The 13943-nt window shown below is 42.0% G+C and overlaps 2 protein-coding genes and 2 non-coding genes across 5 annotated transcripts in view; 1 reads left to right on the forward strand and 3 right to left on the reverse strand.

Moving 5' to 3' along the window:
- The window catches only part of GPR1 (G protein-coupled receptor 1), a 44048-nt gene extending 39407 nt beyond the window's left edge, over window positions 1–4641 (forward strand). For both annotated transcript variants that reach the window (XM_008687410.2, XM_040641591.1), the window contains one exon: window positions 1686–4641. In XM_008687410.2, coding sequence (XP_008685632.2) covers window positions 1728–2798 — 1071 coding nt within the window. In that variant the 5' untranslated portion in view covers window positions 1686–1727 and the 3' untranslated portion in view covers window positions 2799–4641. The remainder of the gene's footprint in view (window positions 1–1685) is intronic.
- Window positions 4642–10901: 6260 nt separating this feature from the next.
- EEF1B2 (eukaryotic translation elongation factor 1 beta 2) lies at window positions 10902–13579 on the reverse strand. The gene is made up of 6 exons (XM_008687409.2): window positions 13399–13579; window positions 12844–12966; window positions 12086–12212; window positions 11749–11815; window positions 11213–11338; window positions 10902–11103 (listed from the first exon to the last, which is right to left on the reverse strand). Exons 1-6 carry the CDS (start codon window positions 13476–13478, stop codon window positions 10949–10951), a joined length of 678 nt encoding a protein of 225 aa, XP_008685631.1. The 5' UTR covers window positions 13479–13579; the 3' UTR covers window positions 10902–10948.
- Window positions 11467–11599, reverse strand: LOC121099943. The gene has a single exon (XR_005831670.1). It is a non-coding gene; the product is annotated as a small nucleolar RNA SNORA41 (small nucleolar RNA).
- LOC121099941 lies at window positions 11893–11971 on the reverse strand. Its single transcript, XR_005831668.1, has one exon. It is a non-coding gene; the product is annotated as a small nucleolar RNA SNORD51 (small nucleolar RNA).
- Window positions 13580–13943: the final 364 nt, after the last annotated feature.

Below are 13943 nucleotides of genomic sequence, written 5' to 3' on the forward strand. Positions count from 1 at the left end.
CTTCAATATCCTTTCTTGTAAATGGGAATAAGAGTACCTCTTACCTACTTTATAAGATTCTCGTGAGGATCAAATTAGACCATACATGCCTGGCATTTAGACAATTTCCAATAACATTGACTTTTTAAAAAAAATAATAATAGTGATTATTATTGTAATTATCTGGGGAAAGGTAATGTCAGGAAATGTTTCCAGGAAGAGGTGGCATTTAAGCTGAATATTGTAAAACAAAGAGAAGGTGGCTGGGCCTTGGATTGGGAGGGTGCTAATGAATGGCTTTTATTTTTTAATTATGCCCTGCCAGGTTCCTCAAATAATTTGAGGTAGGATGATGAAGTCAGCATTAGTGGAATTGAATGTGAGATGTCTCTGAGCAACAGTACATGTTTTGCCCTCTTCATTCTAACCCTACTAAAAGCCCATATTTTTTTTCTTTAAAGATTTTATTTATTTATTTGAGAGAGAGAGACAGAGAGCATGAGCAGGGGGAGGGGCAGAGGGAGAGGAAGAAGCAGACTTCCAGCTGAGCAGGGAGCCCCACGCAGTGCTCAATCCCAGGACCCTGAGATCATGACCTGAGCTGAAAGCAGATGCTTAATTGACTGAGTCACCCAGGTACCCCTATAATCCCATATCTTATATGTTTGCCCCATTAATTATTGTAGCTCCGTGAAATAAATACAACTATTAATCTTCTTTCTTCTTGATTTTGAATACTAGCAAACAGAAATAACACAAAATAAAATTGATGTAGTTAAAATTGTACCCAGTAAACTTTGTTTTGATTATAAAAATGGCTTTTACCTCTTCTCAACCCAGAAAAACTGGTCTTGATAGTAAGGGGAAAAAAAAGATCACAAAAGAAAACTGAACGTTGGGTGAAATTATAATAGATAAATTTTGGTATGGGCAAAAATAAACAAAACTGATTGATAAATCACATTTTTGTTGTAAATGTAGAAGATAATTAATCCAAATTAATTCAAAACAAAGGAATTTCAATAAAATAAACATTTAGATAAAATTTAGTGGCACTTTATAGGAAATTGATATAGAAATTAAATGGTCATAGTCAGTTTTACTCCAAAAGATACCTTTTAGCTGAAAAGTCTTCCACACTGATATAATTCTTATGAACATGTTTGCATCCATAAACATAGAATCAAAACATCCATGGGTGCAAAATAGTGTGTCCGAATTTCTAGTACTTGCCTGTGACATCTGGATGCGTGGCTTGGGGAAGCAGTGGAAACTCTCTGTCTAGAGCTTAGGGAGTCAGGGTATCACTAAGGGCTTTGAAGTCATCACCGCGTAAGTATTCAATTGTTTTCTACTGTATCTTCCATAAAATAATAATGCAGAGTCAGAACCTAATAAATGCCTATCGAATGTTAGATTCTCTCCAGTCAGGCCTATAAGCCTTGCAGATATAGGAATTGCACCTGTAGGGTCAATCATTTTAATTTAGCACTTACTGAACACTTTGCAAAAATGAGCTCTTGCAGTTTTGAGAGTAAGCAGAGCAAAACTGAGGTACCCCAAGATTTGGATGTCTAGAATATAATCACAGACCTTACCAAAAATTATACTATTTCCATCCAGTTCATCAGATGAAATATTTTTATCTTAATGTTCCCTGTTCACCAGACATTTCCTCTTTTAAAAATTGTCTTCTTTCTTTTTAGATTTGCTTCTATAGATATCCTCATTCTCCACTTGACAAGGTCATGGAAGATCTAGAGGAAACATTATTTGAAGAATTCGAGAACTACTCCTATAACCTGGAATATTATTACTCTTCAGAGTCTGATTTGGAGGAGAAAGCCCACCTGGGAGTTGTTCACTGGGTCTCCCTGGTGTTATACTGTTTAGCATTTATTCTCGGCATTCCAGGAAATGCCATTGTCATTTGGTTCATGGGGTTCAAGTGGAAGAAGACAGTCACCACTCTCTGGTTCCTCAACCTGGCTATTGCAGATTTCATTTTTCTTCTCTTCCTGCCTCTGTACATCTCCTATGTGGCCATGAATTTCCACTGGCCCTTTGGCGTCTGGTTGTGCAAGGCCAATTCCTTCATTGCCCAGTTGAACATGTTTGCTAGTGTGTTTTTCCTGACGGCGATCAGCCTGGACCGTTATATCCACTTGATCTATCCCGTCCTATCTCATCGGCGCCGAACCCTCAGGAACTCCCTGATTGTTATTATATCCGTTTGGTTTTTGGCTTCTCTAATGGGTGGTCCTGCCCTCTACTTCCGGGACACTCTGGAGTTCAATAACCACACTCTTTGCTATAACAATTTCCATGAGCATGATCCTGACCTTACTTTGATGAGGCACCATGTTCTGACCTGGGTGAAATTTATTGTTGGGTACCTCTTCCCCTTGCTAGCAATGAGTGTTTGCTACTTGTGTCTCATCTTTAAGGTGAAGAAGCGAAGCATCCTGGTCTCCAGTAAGCATTTCTGGACCATCCTGGCTGTGGTCATGGCCTTTTTGATTTGCTGGACTCCTTATCACCTGTTTAGCATTTGGGAGCTCACAATCCACCACAGCAGCTACTTCCACCACGTGCTTCAGGCTGGCATCCCCCTCTCCACTGGCTTGGCATTCCTCAATAGTTGCTTGAACCCCATCCTCTACGTTCTGATTAGTAAGAAGTTCCAAACTCGCTTCCGGGCCTCAGTTGCTGAGATCCTAAAGCACACACTGTGGGAGGCCAGCCGTTCGGGCACAGCGAGCGAGCAGCTCAGGAACTCTGAGACCAAGAACCCGTGTCTCCTGGAAACAGCTCCGTGAGTTATCAGTAGAAGGCTTTTGTTGCGGTGGGGGGGGGGGGGGTCCCTGACCAACGCTTTCAGATTATTTGGTTTCCAAGGTATGGTAATAACCATCTCTTTCTGTTAATCAGTTTAGTGGCATGACATTTTTGTGTGGGTATAGAATTTAAGAAAGATCTTCATTTTTTCCCCCTGCAAATTAAATTATCTGTCATTCTTGTTAATTATACCATAGTGGATTAGTCACCACTGTTGATGCAATATCAGCTATGATGTTTTTAATCTTAATGACTTTGAAGTTCTAAATCTGAATATTAAGTAGATGATTAATTCATTTCAAAAACGCTGACGTATGTGCCTCAGCTCACTTTAATTTTGTGCCGGTAACCCTATTAGACATATTTTTAAAATGCAACATGTACCTAATTTCTTTATTTCATGAAATCTATGTACATACATTTATATATTAAGATAGTAGTTGGTTATAGTAATTGAAAACATTGTGAACTATTCATGCTTAGTGAAGTGTCCCAGAATCTAGTTGCTTAAAATGACAGTTTATTACTATAATATCTCACAATTCTGAGTCAGAAACTCAAGGCACAGAAAGGGGGTTCATCTCTCTGCGTCACAAGGTCCAGAACATCATCGGGACTGTGATGACCCAAATGGCCAAGTTTTGGAACAGCTTGTCTCCTCTGCCCTACTGTCCCTTCTCTTCTTTTTCTTCACACAGCTCGTCCAGTATGGTAGCTCAGGGTAGCCAGACCTCTTACGTGGCAATTTAGGGCTCTAAGAGACCAAAGGAGACATTTCTAGTCCTTTTAAAGCCTCTGACACGGTATCACATCCGCTGTCCTCTCTTGGTCAAACTAGTCATGGGCCAGCTCATGTTCAAGGGGAGGTGACATAGACCCTACCTGCCAATGGGGATATGCTCCTATCTCTAATCCCCCATGAAATCATTATCAATATTAACATTCTTGGGAAATTCTGGGTATGTGCAAGTATGTAAACACAAAACCCAGCCCATCTCAGAATGAATTCAGAAGAAGAAAGCATGTGTGACATTGATATATTTCTACCTTCTATTCCTCTGTGTAGATGTAGACATCAGTACAAGACCAATTAAGCATATGTTTAAGTCAATAACCTCTTCAATTTTAGAAAGCATTTCATTTTCTGTAATTTCTTGATTTTATTTTGAAAGTTGGGAGGGGAGCAGTGTGATTTCTTGAATCAGTATCCTTTTTTATTTCATCTCTCAGCTTTTGGAAATGCCAATCTTGGATCACCTGTTGGCTGTGTGCTTTACTGCTAGCCCATAGCAATAATCAGATCTGGTTTCGGAAATTATTCCCCCAAAATGTGTGGCATAGCTCAGCATATCCCAAACTTCTGTCATCCCCAGATTTCATGGTTTCTGCCACACCCAGTGTGGAGGGAAGGCAGGGAGAGAAGGGCTCATTGTGAGTGTCTGTCCCCTCCACCAGGGGTTTAGGACATTCCCCTCTGGGTTTAGGACATTTCCCTCTGGGTTCCCCGTCCCCGTCAAGGGACAGGCCCTGATTTCCCAGGATCAGGAGAGAAGCTGGAGGATCGAAAACAAAGAGAATTCCTTAGGTTCATCCTTAGTTTGAGCAGATGGAGAGATTCTCAAGGCTGTGGGAGAAGGAGGAAGGCTGAGGAGCAGGAAGGGGATTAGGCAGCCCAGGGCAGAAGGAAATGATGGACAGGTGGTGTTACCACCTAGGAAGCCGGAGCTCACCAAAGGCCTGTGAAAATATTTGAGATCTTAAAAAAAATGTAATTGGGGGCGCCTGGGTGGCACAGCGGTTAAGCGCCTGCCTTCGGCTCAGGGCGTGATCCCGGCGTTGTGGGATCGAGCCCCACGTCGGGCTCCTCTGCTATGAGCCTGCTTCTTCCTCTCCCACTCCCCCTGCTTGTGTTCCCTCTCTCGCTGGCTGTCTCTATCTCTGTCAAATAAATAAATAAAAATCTTTTTAAAAAAATGTGATTGGCTCTAGAATACAAAAAAGGAAACTTGAGAAGTCAAAATTAATAAATCTTTAATCACATGTCACCTTTATGTCAATGAGTCAAATGAAATATTTCATAGTTATATAAAGATATATTTCATATGGACTTTCAGTATGTTTCGGTGTTTGATATGAGGAGTGAAACTTCCAAAAAAATGCTTTAAGGAAGGTCTACAAATGTCTTTTTTTTTTTTTTTTTAGATTTTTATCAATTTTTTGAGAAAGAGAGAGAGGGAAAGTATAAGCAGGAGGAGAGGCAGAGGGAAAGGGAGAAGCGGGCTCCCCGCTGAGCAGGGAGCTCGACAAGGGGCTCCATCCCAGGCCCTTGGGATCATGGCCTGAGCCGAAGGCAGTTGCTTAACCAAGTGAGCCACCCAGGCGCCCCAAAGTCTACAAAGGTCTTAAAGGAACTCTGAATACATTTGAGAATCTAAGGAAGGTTATGGGTCCTTTCTCTAGAAACATATAAATTTTCTTTTCTTTTCTTTTCTTTTCTTTTCTTTTTTCTTTTTCTTTTCTTTTAAATCTCTGCCCAAACATGGAGCTTAAACTCACAGCCCCAAGATCAAGACTCAAGTGGCATGTGACTGCCGGGCACCTCTCCCTAGAAACATGCTTTTAAATAAAATATCAGAGAATCCCTAGACCCTGGGCTAAAGACTCTAGTTTTAGTGGCTTTTAAAATAGCTGATAGTGGGGATGTAACAGAAATCTGCTAGTGGAAAGTAGCGGCCAGTACAAGCACTTCCCAGCAGAGACAGGAGTTCATGTTTTATTCTCAGTTTGAGGGAAGATTCCAAGTGTAGCATTGGGTCCAAGACTGGGGACTCCAAGCCTCCTCCCCCGACAGTTGGAATTTGGTTAGTGGGGCTTTCCAGGGGTCTCCTGATTAAGAGCAGGATGAATGACTAAAAGGACCGAGGCTGCAGGAGAGGACAGGCACTGGAGCAATTAGGGAAGGAAGTGAGGGAGCCCAGTGCCCAGTTGGCAGGGCAGTAAAGAATCCCAGGCTCTCAGGGACTGGGGCATAGACACGAGGAGACAGACCAGCCTCTTTAATAAAAAGCAGCTCTTTGAAGAGGGCAAGTCCCAGAGCCTCCAGAGGCAGGATATCTGGATTTGAACTAAGGTTCCAACACATCCTTGGTCTGTGTTCTTGGCTAAACTAATTCAAATTTCTAGACCGGTTTCCCCCATCTGCAAAATGGGAATAACGATCATAGTACGCGCTACACAGTTGTGGAAATTAAATGAGGTGCTGCAGGTAAAGCACTTAGAGGGGTACTTAGCTCTATAAATAACTTGATCAATCCTAGCTGGTATTAATCAGTGAAATTCTTGGCATTTTCCAACCTAGTAACTGCTTAGTAAGTGTTAGGTCCTTTCCTCCTGGATGAACATAAACATTTCGGAGGAAGAATAAGGGAGCTGCACAGAGAAGTTTAAAACGAGGTAGTTTATAAGTACATATAGAAGACTATATGCCTAGCGGCTGCGAAAGACAAAAACCAAAACAAAGTTTTCTTGGAAGATATATTTGAAGTGCATCTTGAAGAATGACTCCAATTTTAACAAGTGCAGATGAGAAAAGAGGCTTTTCGGGTAGGTGACACAGTAAGGGCAAGTACAGAGGAAAACAGGCTATGATCAGAAAAAATAGTAAAAAAAAAAAAAAAAAGGAATAGTCCCATTTTCTAGGGACAGAGTGAGGATAGAAGATTCACAAGTTGGTGTCCAGCCTGAAAAGTAAGCCATGGTTCCTCCATGTTCTTACACATGGGCAGCTCTTTGGGGGGATGAATTTAAGAAGTCCATGAACGTTTTCCTTTGATTTTTACTTTACTGAAAGCTATGCAGGCCAGTGGCATTCCGAACAACAGATGCTCACTTGGGTCATTTCTTGAACGCATCTATTACCATCCATACAGAGCGCGTAATGAGAAAATGTGTATATCAGTCCCAATTTCCATTTTGAATTTACCCTTGTGTGACTTTATCTTCTCACCCTCCCTAATTGAGGATGCGAAGCAAGGGTAACACCAATAAAATAGGATTAAATTGTCTAAAAGCAGGGATGAAGAACTTTCTTCATTCTATTGCCAGCCCATGACCTAGCCGAGGACCGGAGTTGCAGTTCTCTCTCACTAGGTGAATAACCGGGAAGTCATGTTTCAGAGTTCAGTTTCCTCATCTAAGGGGTGATCACAGTGTCTGCTTTGCTTATCTCATAGCTTATAATGGGGTCCAAAACGGACAATGTGTATGAGGCATGTATTTGTGTACTTTTTGCTTTTTTAATCTAAAGACAATAATTGCCATTGCCAAATTGGATTTGTTCAGGGGGAAAAAATACATGTAGATCCCAAAATGAATGCAACTCCTTTTGTATTTGTCTTTGTCCATAAGCTTATCTTCTCATAATAGGGAAAACACTCTAGCATTTTCCATGTTGCTCTAGCCTGTCACTTTTTAATTATATTGTTTATAAAGTACTTCATCGAGTGTATATGCATTAATTCAGCCATTTCCATTCATGTTAGGACTGTAACAATCCTTTTATTCACATGCTTGCATCCATACCACCTCCAGGTCAGAGCTGTCTGCCTTTGTCATTTTCTGGCTCGGAAACCTTCAAGTGCCCCACCCTATCTAATCCCAAACAGACACTGCACAATCCAGCCAAACTGATCTAATTGCATTGTAAATGTCACTTTGTCTATTCTCATTCCTGTCTTTTATCCCCTCCTGCAATACTCTTTTTTTCTTTTCCTTGCCTTTCTTTTTCTTTTTCCCTTCCTTCCTTCCTTCCTTCCTTCCTTCCTTCCTTCCTTCCTTCCTCTCTCTCTCTCTCTCTCTCTCTTTCTTTCTTTCACAAATTACCGATCAAGGTCCACCCAGCTCAAGTCCCAACTTCTCCAAAATATGTTTCTTCAATTCCAGTCTTCCCTGACCCTCTGAACTTTTGGATTACTTGCTTAATCACAAAATGACTAATTTTTAACAATTTTATGTGTGTTCGAGCCACCTCCCTATTGTAATTCTCTTAACTCTTCTTTTGTATTTTTATAGCTTCTAACATAGTGACACTGAATGAATCATTTTTAATTCCCACACTGTTCTCAGCCTTGTGTGAGGGATGCCAAATAGGAAAAGTAAGTACGGTCTGAGTTGCTGTAATCATTTATGGAGCATATGAAAAAAAAAAAAAAAAAGCTGGCCTCTTTTATCTTTTGTTAATACTCCAAAGCCAGAAACAAACCAAAAAAATCTCTCTCTGTGTCTGCCTATGCCTTCAGAGCCTGTTGGTTCAAAAACAGGTTATTCAGTATACAGGCACACAGACAAATGTGGGCATTGCTTAAAACAAGAGAAAACTGAAAGCAATCTAAAGCTCGCCTCAATAAATAGACTGGTTAAATAAGATATGAGACAATGGATTATGTAACTGTTAGAAAACGAGAAAGCTTTGTAAGTACTGACATGGAATATTCAAGATATAATTTCCAAGACATCCAAGTCTATTTTTATGGACAAAGTAAAAGGTGCAGAACAGTTTGCATGGTATGCTACAATTCCTTCACGCATATGCTCACACTAGCTCTGGAAAGAGCTAAGAACCTGTTGACATTGGTTGCTTTTATGGAGCTAAACAAGAGGCCTGGGCGAGGGGGAAGGGGAGGGACACACAGAGACTTTGCCGTATAACCTCTTGTTTGGAAATATGTGACTGTATTATCAATTTTTTAAAAAATAAAATTAAAAGATACCACTAAATATATTTATGTGAGGCTGTGGAGTCAAGATTTTTAAAGTCACATGCTTCATTTATCATTTTAAGGTTTACAAGACAGCTGTGGTTTGAAATGACCATTCTAAATTTTTTAACTCCTTTTACCTTTAACTACATTTTTAATCAATAGTTTCTATCGTTTTTGTTAATACTTCTCCCAGCTATTTGGTGCTCAATCCCTTTAACATGTGGATCATTGTGAGTGATTTGGGGCTACTATTCACTAATTGCTACATCTCGATCCTTCCATGGCAACATTTCCAGAATCCCCAGGCTCTGGTTCTACAGAAAATGAAGTGCTGCCCTCTGCTGGCTCTCATGACGCTTACAACCGGAAAGTTTCTCATGACGTTGGAAATACTGCTTAGTGAAGATGATCGTAGTCATCAGTACATACCTGTACCAATTAAATAAATTTTCTCTCAAATTTAAACAATTTCCCACATTTAGGGTACTCTCCCATATAAAGAAAATCAGATTGAGAGGTAAAGAATAGCACTGTCTGGTTTGGCTAGGATAATTCTGACCTCAAACAAATCATTTAATGTTTGGTCTACAGATTAGAGACCACAAAAAAAGACTTTTAGAAGTCAGTAATTCTTGGGGCAGCTGGGTGGCTCAGTTGGTTAAGCATCCGACTCTTGATTTCAGCTCAGGTCTTGATCGCAGGGTCTTGAGTTCAAGACCTTCGTTGGGCTCCACGCTTTGGTGTGGAGCCTACTTCAAAAAACAACAAAAAGCTGCCTTCACCTACTTACCGGCAGCACTACCTCATTATTGAAGTCCCTTCACCCCAATAGGTTCTGATACCCAAATCCAAGTAAAATGTCCCACTCAGTCCCCACCTCCACCCAAGCCAGGTTTATGAACCACAGCCTGGGGATCAGTTACTTGTATAACCTTCCTGTGACACAGCGCTACTCAAAAACCACATTTTCAAAAACACAGATCAAGCTCTCTCTCCATCAGGGCACCGGGGTGGCTCCGTTGGTCAAGCATCTGCCTTCCGCTCAGGTCATGATTTCAGTGTCCTGGGATTGAACCCCATGTGGGGCTCCCTGCTCAGCAGGGAGTCTGCTTTTCCTTCTCCCCCTCCCCCACTGCTTGTGCTCTCGCTCTCAATCTTTTTTTTTTTTTTTTTTTTTAAGATTTTATTTATTTGACAGAGAGCTTGCACAAGCAGGGGGAGCGACAGGCAGAGGGAGAGGGAGAAGCAGGCTCTGCGGAGCTCCATCCCAGGACGCTGGGATCAAGACCTGAGCTGATGGTAGAGGCTTAACCGTCTGAGCCACCAGGCGCCCCTCAAACAAAAACTCTTAAATTAAATGAGCTCTCCCTTAACAGTGATTAAGAACAATCTTCAATTTGCGATACTTGCTTTGACAAATGGTAGTCATTTTAGGGTTTTGAGAGAGAAGCACAGAAATGCAGTGAGGGGCAGAGGGAGAAGCAGACTCTCTGCTGAGCAGGGAGCCTGACACCAGAACCCCCCCCCCTGGGGTGTCATGACCTGAGCTGAAGGCAGACGCCCTAACTTGAGCCACCCAGGCGCCCCAATGGTTAAAATAAATTTTGGGAATTCTTCAACCTAACTTCCCTCCTCTAGGTTAGGTGTCCTTTAGTACAACCCACCTCCTATCGTATTGCTTTCCAGTAGGATTTTTCAGTCTGGAGTAACTCCCAACTTGAAGATCCTAACTGAAAACAAATTACTTCATCTGTCATTGGTCCATCTCAACATTTTTTTCCCCCCAAATGTTTCATCAACTATTCCAGCAAACAAAGGACATTCACTGTGTCCAGTTTATCCTCTTAAGCACTTTACATGTATTGACCCCATTTCTCATCATTAAGGTACTTCCAACATTTCCATTGTGGAAAACCAGCCCGGGTATTACTTTGTAATTCCTTGCAAAAAGCCCAAGGTCTGAACCATTATGAATCTACAGGGCTAAAAATTAGTTGAAATACTTGATTCAAAATTTCCACAAGTGAAGTTTATCTGATTTCTTTCGAAAACAAAGCAAATACGAAACTTGAAATAGTGTGGTAAAGCGGTATCCTTGTGCACTGGGTATAGAAACTATAGCAAGATTGAGTCCATTTCTATTAATTTGTTTATAAAATCTACTCAACACCTACCTGTATTCATAGTATTTGATAGATATTTTCCTCCTTTTTGGGCTAAATATCTAACGATGCTGACCCAAATTTATTTTTATGAATTATATTATCCATTGAATTTCTTCCCTCAAGATAGAAACCACCCTATGTAAGAGTCAAGAGCCAACAGTCGTCTTTTAAGGTTTTATTTAAGGGCAATGATCTATGATGTAGATTTCAGATCTTATTAAAAGCAGCCACGTCCATGGACTGCACACAGTCCTCGAAAGCAGTGATCCGCTCCTCCAGCATATCTGTTCCCACTTTATCATCCTCCACTACACACTGAATTTGAAGCTTTTTAATTCCATACCCCACTGGAACGAGTTTTGCTGAAAAAAAATCAAGAAAAATCTTAGTCAGCAAAGTCCTATTGATTAACAAACACTGTAACTATGTGACTTCCAGATAGCACTCTCAAAAAGCAAAGATTGAACTCACAAGAGCCCCAGACCAAGCCGTCTGCCTGAATGCTTCGGACGCACTCCTCTAGTTTTGCCATATCTGTCTCGTCGTCCCAAGGTTTCACATCTAATAATATGGAAGACTTGGCAACAAGTGCAGGTTCTAAAAAATGGTACAACCAGTATTCAGACACTCAATTATGTTTTTTCATTTTAGCTGAAGACACTTCTAAAACCTTAATGTTTCCTAATGGATCATCTCCACAGCCAAACAAAACTACAGAATACATCTTATGTTTGTTACTCACATGCCCACTTTCTGTTGTGCTAAGAAAGAGGTGTTTAATTGTTTAACAGTTTCTTTCCCACAGAGGAATGCCACAACTGCTACGGCAAGAACAGCTGCAGACCAGTAGCTGTGGAAGTTTTACGAAGAACCACCTATACAGGCTTATAAATACTGACCTAGTCAATAAATGCGGAGGCAGTTACTTTGGAAATCAAGCTTCAAAAAAGATTACTCACATTATTATGAAATGAAGTTAAAGCAGCACTAATTATAAAATGACCTACTTTTGGCTTTCTTTGACTCATACTGTGCAAGGCGTTCCTCTCTTAGCCTCTTCGCTTCTTCGCTTTCCTACAAAGAAAAATTAAATGTTTCACAAAGCTGGTTGTTCTTCAGCTTAAAGTTAGTGGAACCATCACAACAAAGACCAGTTTTATCAGAAAAAACCAAATCCATCAGGAGCTCAGCCGAAAGATGGTGATTTGATTTTATTCATCATGTAACCAGTGAGAATTTTTGAAGTCAGGTAGTGAAGTGGTGAAACCAGAATTCAAATCCAGGCAATTGCACCACAGAGCCTATGATTAAACTCACTGATACACATATTAATTTATGCCATACCTCCTCATCATCAGATCCAAAGAGATCAATGTCATCATCATCTTTACTATCTGTAGCTCCACTTCCTGTGGTGTCTTCCACGTTAGCAGGGCCATACTTGCCCAGAGCTTTCTTCACTCCTGGAAGGCTTGAAAAAAAACTCAAGTTCAACCACCACTAGGTCAGTATGTCCTTTTTCAGACAGTACCCGAGAACTTGTTTCCATCACTATTTACCAACAGATCCCTTTTGTACTAAGAATTTACCCCTAAACACTCCCAGGTAAATACTTTTGTATGTTTAACTCCTCACCCAACAAACATTAGTAGCATGTGAGACATTATATTCAATACTCACTATGATTTACTCTTTCAGTATGAATATTTCTGTTTGAGATTTCATTAAGTATGCTCAGTTCCATTCTTAGTGAACTGGAGTCCACTTCCCCAAACTTCCACCCTTGTTGGCAGTTTCAGAAGAATGGCCAAGGACTGACTGAATGAGCCACCCTCTCACCCCAGAGGTGGGCCCCCCAGGTCAGGGTCGAGGCACATTGTCAGGGCACTGTGGGGAAAAGTTGAACTGCTGTTGTCCATGTTCTACCTGTTCTGTGAAAAAATGGAGGACTTCAGTCTCTCGGCCTTCTAAAGTCACAAAGATAATTTAGCTTACAATATCCCAAACAAAACTAACGTAGCCTGGGTCCAATTTTGTCAGGTGAAAATCCGGAGTTTAAGCTTAGAAAGCGTTCTGGTCTTCAAATACAAAGGTAATTTTACCTGGCCTTTTCCTTTTCGTAAGACTTGATGTGATTATACCAACGGAGGGCATGATATAAGTCGGCAGGTGGGGGGCCGGAAACTGCTTCAAATACTGCCACGTCTGCTTGTGATGGCACATACCTGCCGAGGTTACAAAAATTACGCCTTTAAGAGACCATGTACAAACCCAGCAAATAAATGACAAACGCCACATCCATCAAACTAATTACTGTGAACTGGCCCATTTGCTACTGGGCAACCTAAGCTGCTGTATTTATTTTTTTTTTAAATAAGGTCAAGATCAGGGACCATGTGTTTGGTTTTCCGCCCTACCCTGGGAATCCCTGCCACTTCGTGGACCTCCAAGTTGGCAATCTCTGACGGAGGCCTATAGGCTTACTTTCACAAACCGAGTGAACAAGGTGGAAAACCTGGCTGAATCAAGTCAGTGGAAAGCAAGCACATGTTGGCCTTGGCCCCTCGCAGCCCGGCTGCCTTTCCCCCAGGGGCGGCAGAGGCCGCGCCACGTGGCCCGGCCGCAGCGACCCGGCCCCAGCCCGGGCCCGTCCTCACCCCTCGATGTAGCTCTTGTCCGCTAGGTAGTCGTTCAGCACCTGGAGGCCGGCGGGGCTTTTCAGGTCTCCAAAACCCATGGCGTCGGCTGATCCTAGGAACCGGGCGGCAGAGAAGGAAAAGAGGAGCGGAAGAACTCGGCGCCTAGCGCTAAGAGGAAAAAAGGGCCGCAAAAGGCCGGAAAATGCCTTATATAGAGACGGAGGCGTTTCCCTCTGCCGCACCGGGTCGAAGGTTAAGGGTCAAAGTACGTTAATATCCTCACTCCTCCACGCAAAATTCGGGGGCTCTGAACTGAACAGCCCACCAATGATCTGCGGGTCTCTCTTTGTATTTAGAAATAAATTAATAAAAGGGGTATTTCTTAAATTAGTACCTCCGCAGACCCGGAACACTACAGGAATCGCCCCTCGAAGCGCCGGAGATGACCGAAAACGCTCGGCCCCAGGCTCCGGACTACTTCCGGCGGAACTGCGGTTCCAAACTGTCTACTAGCCCCCCCCCTGCCCCCGCCCCCTCCAGGCTGCGCGCCCTCCGCCCCGCCC

This window comes from Ursus maritimus, unplaced genomic scaffold (genome assembly GCF_017311325.1).
Source record: "Ursus maritimus isolate PB19 unplaced genomic scaffold, ASM1731132v1 scaffold_1, whole genome shotgun sequence".
Classification (NCBI taxonomy): Eukaryota; Metazoa; Chordata; class Mammalia; order Carnivora; family Ursidae; genus Ursus; species Ursus maritimus.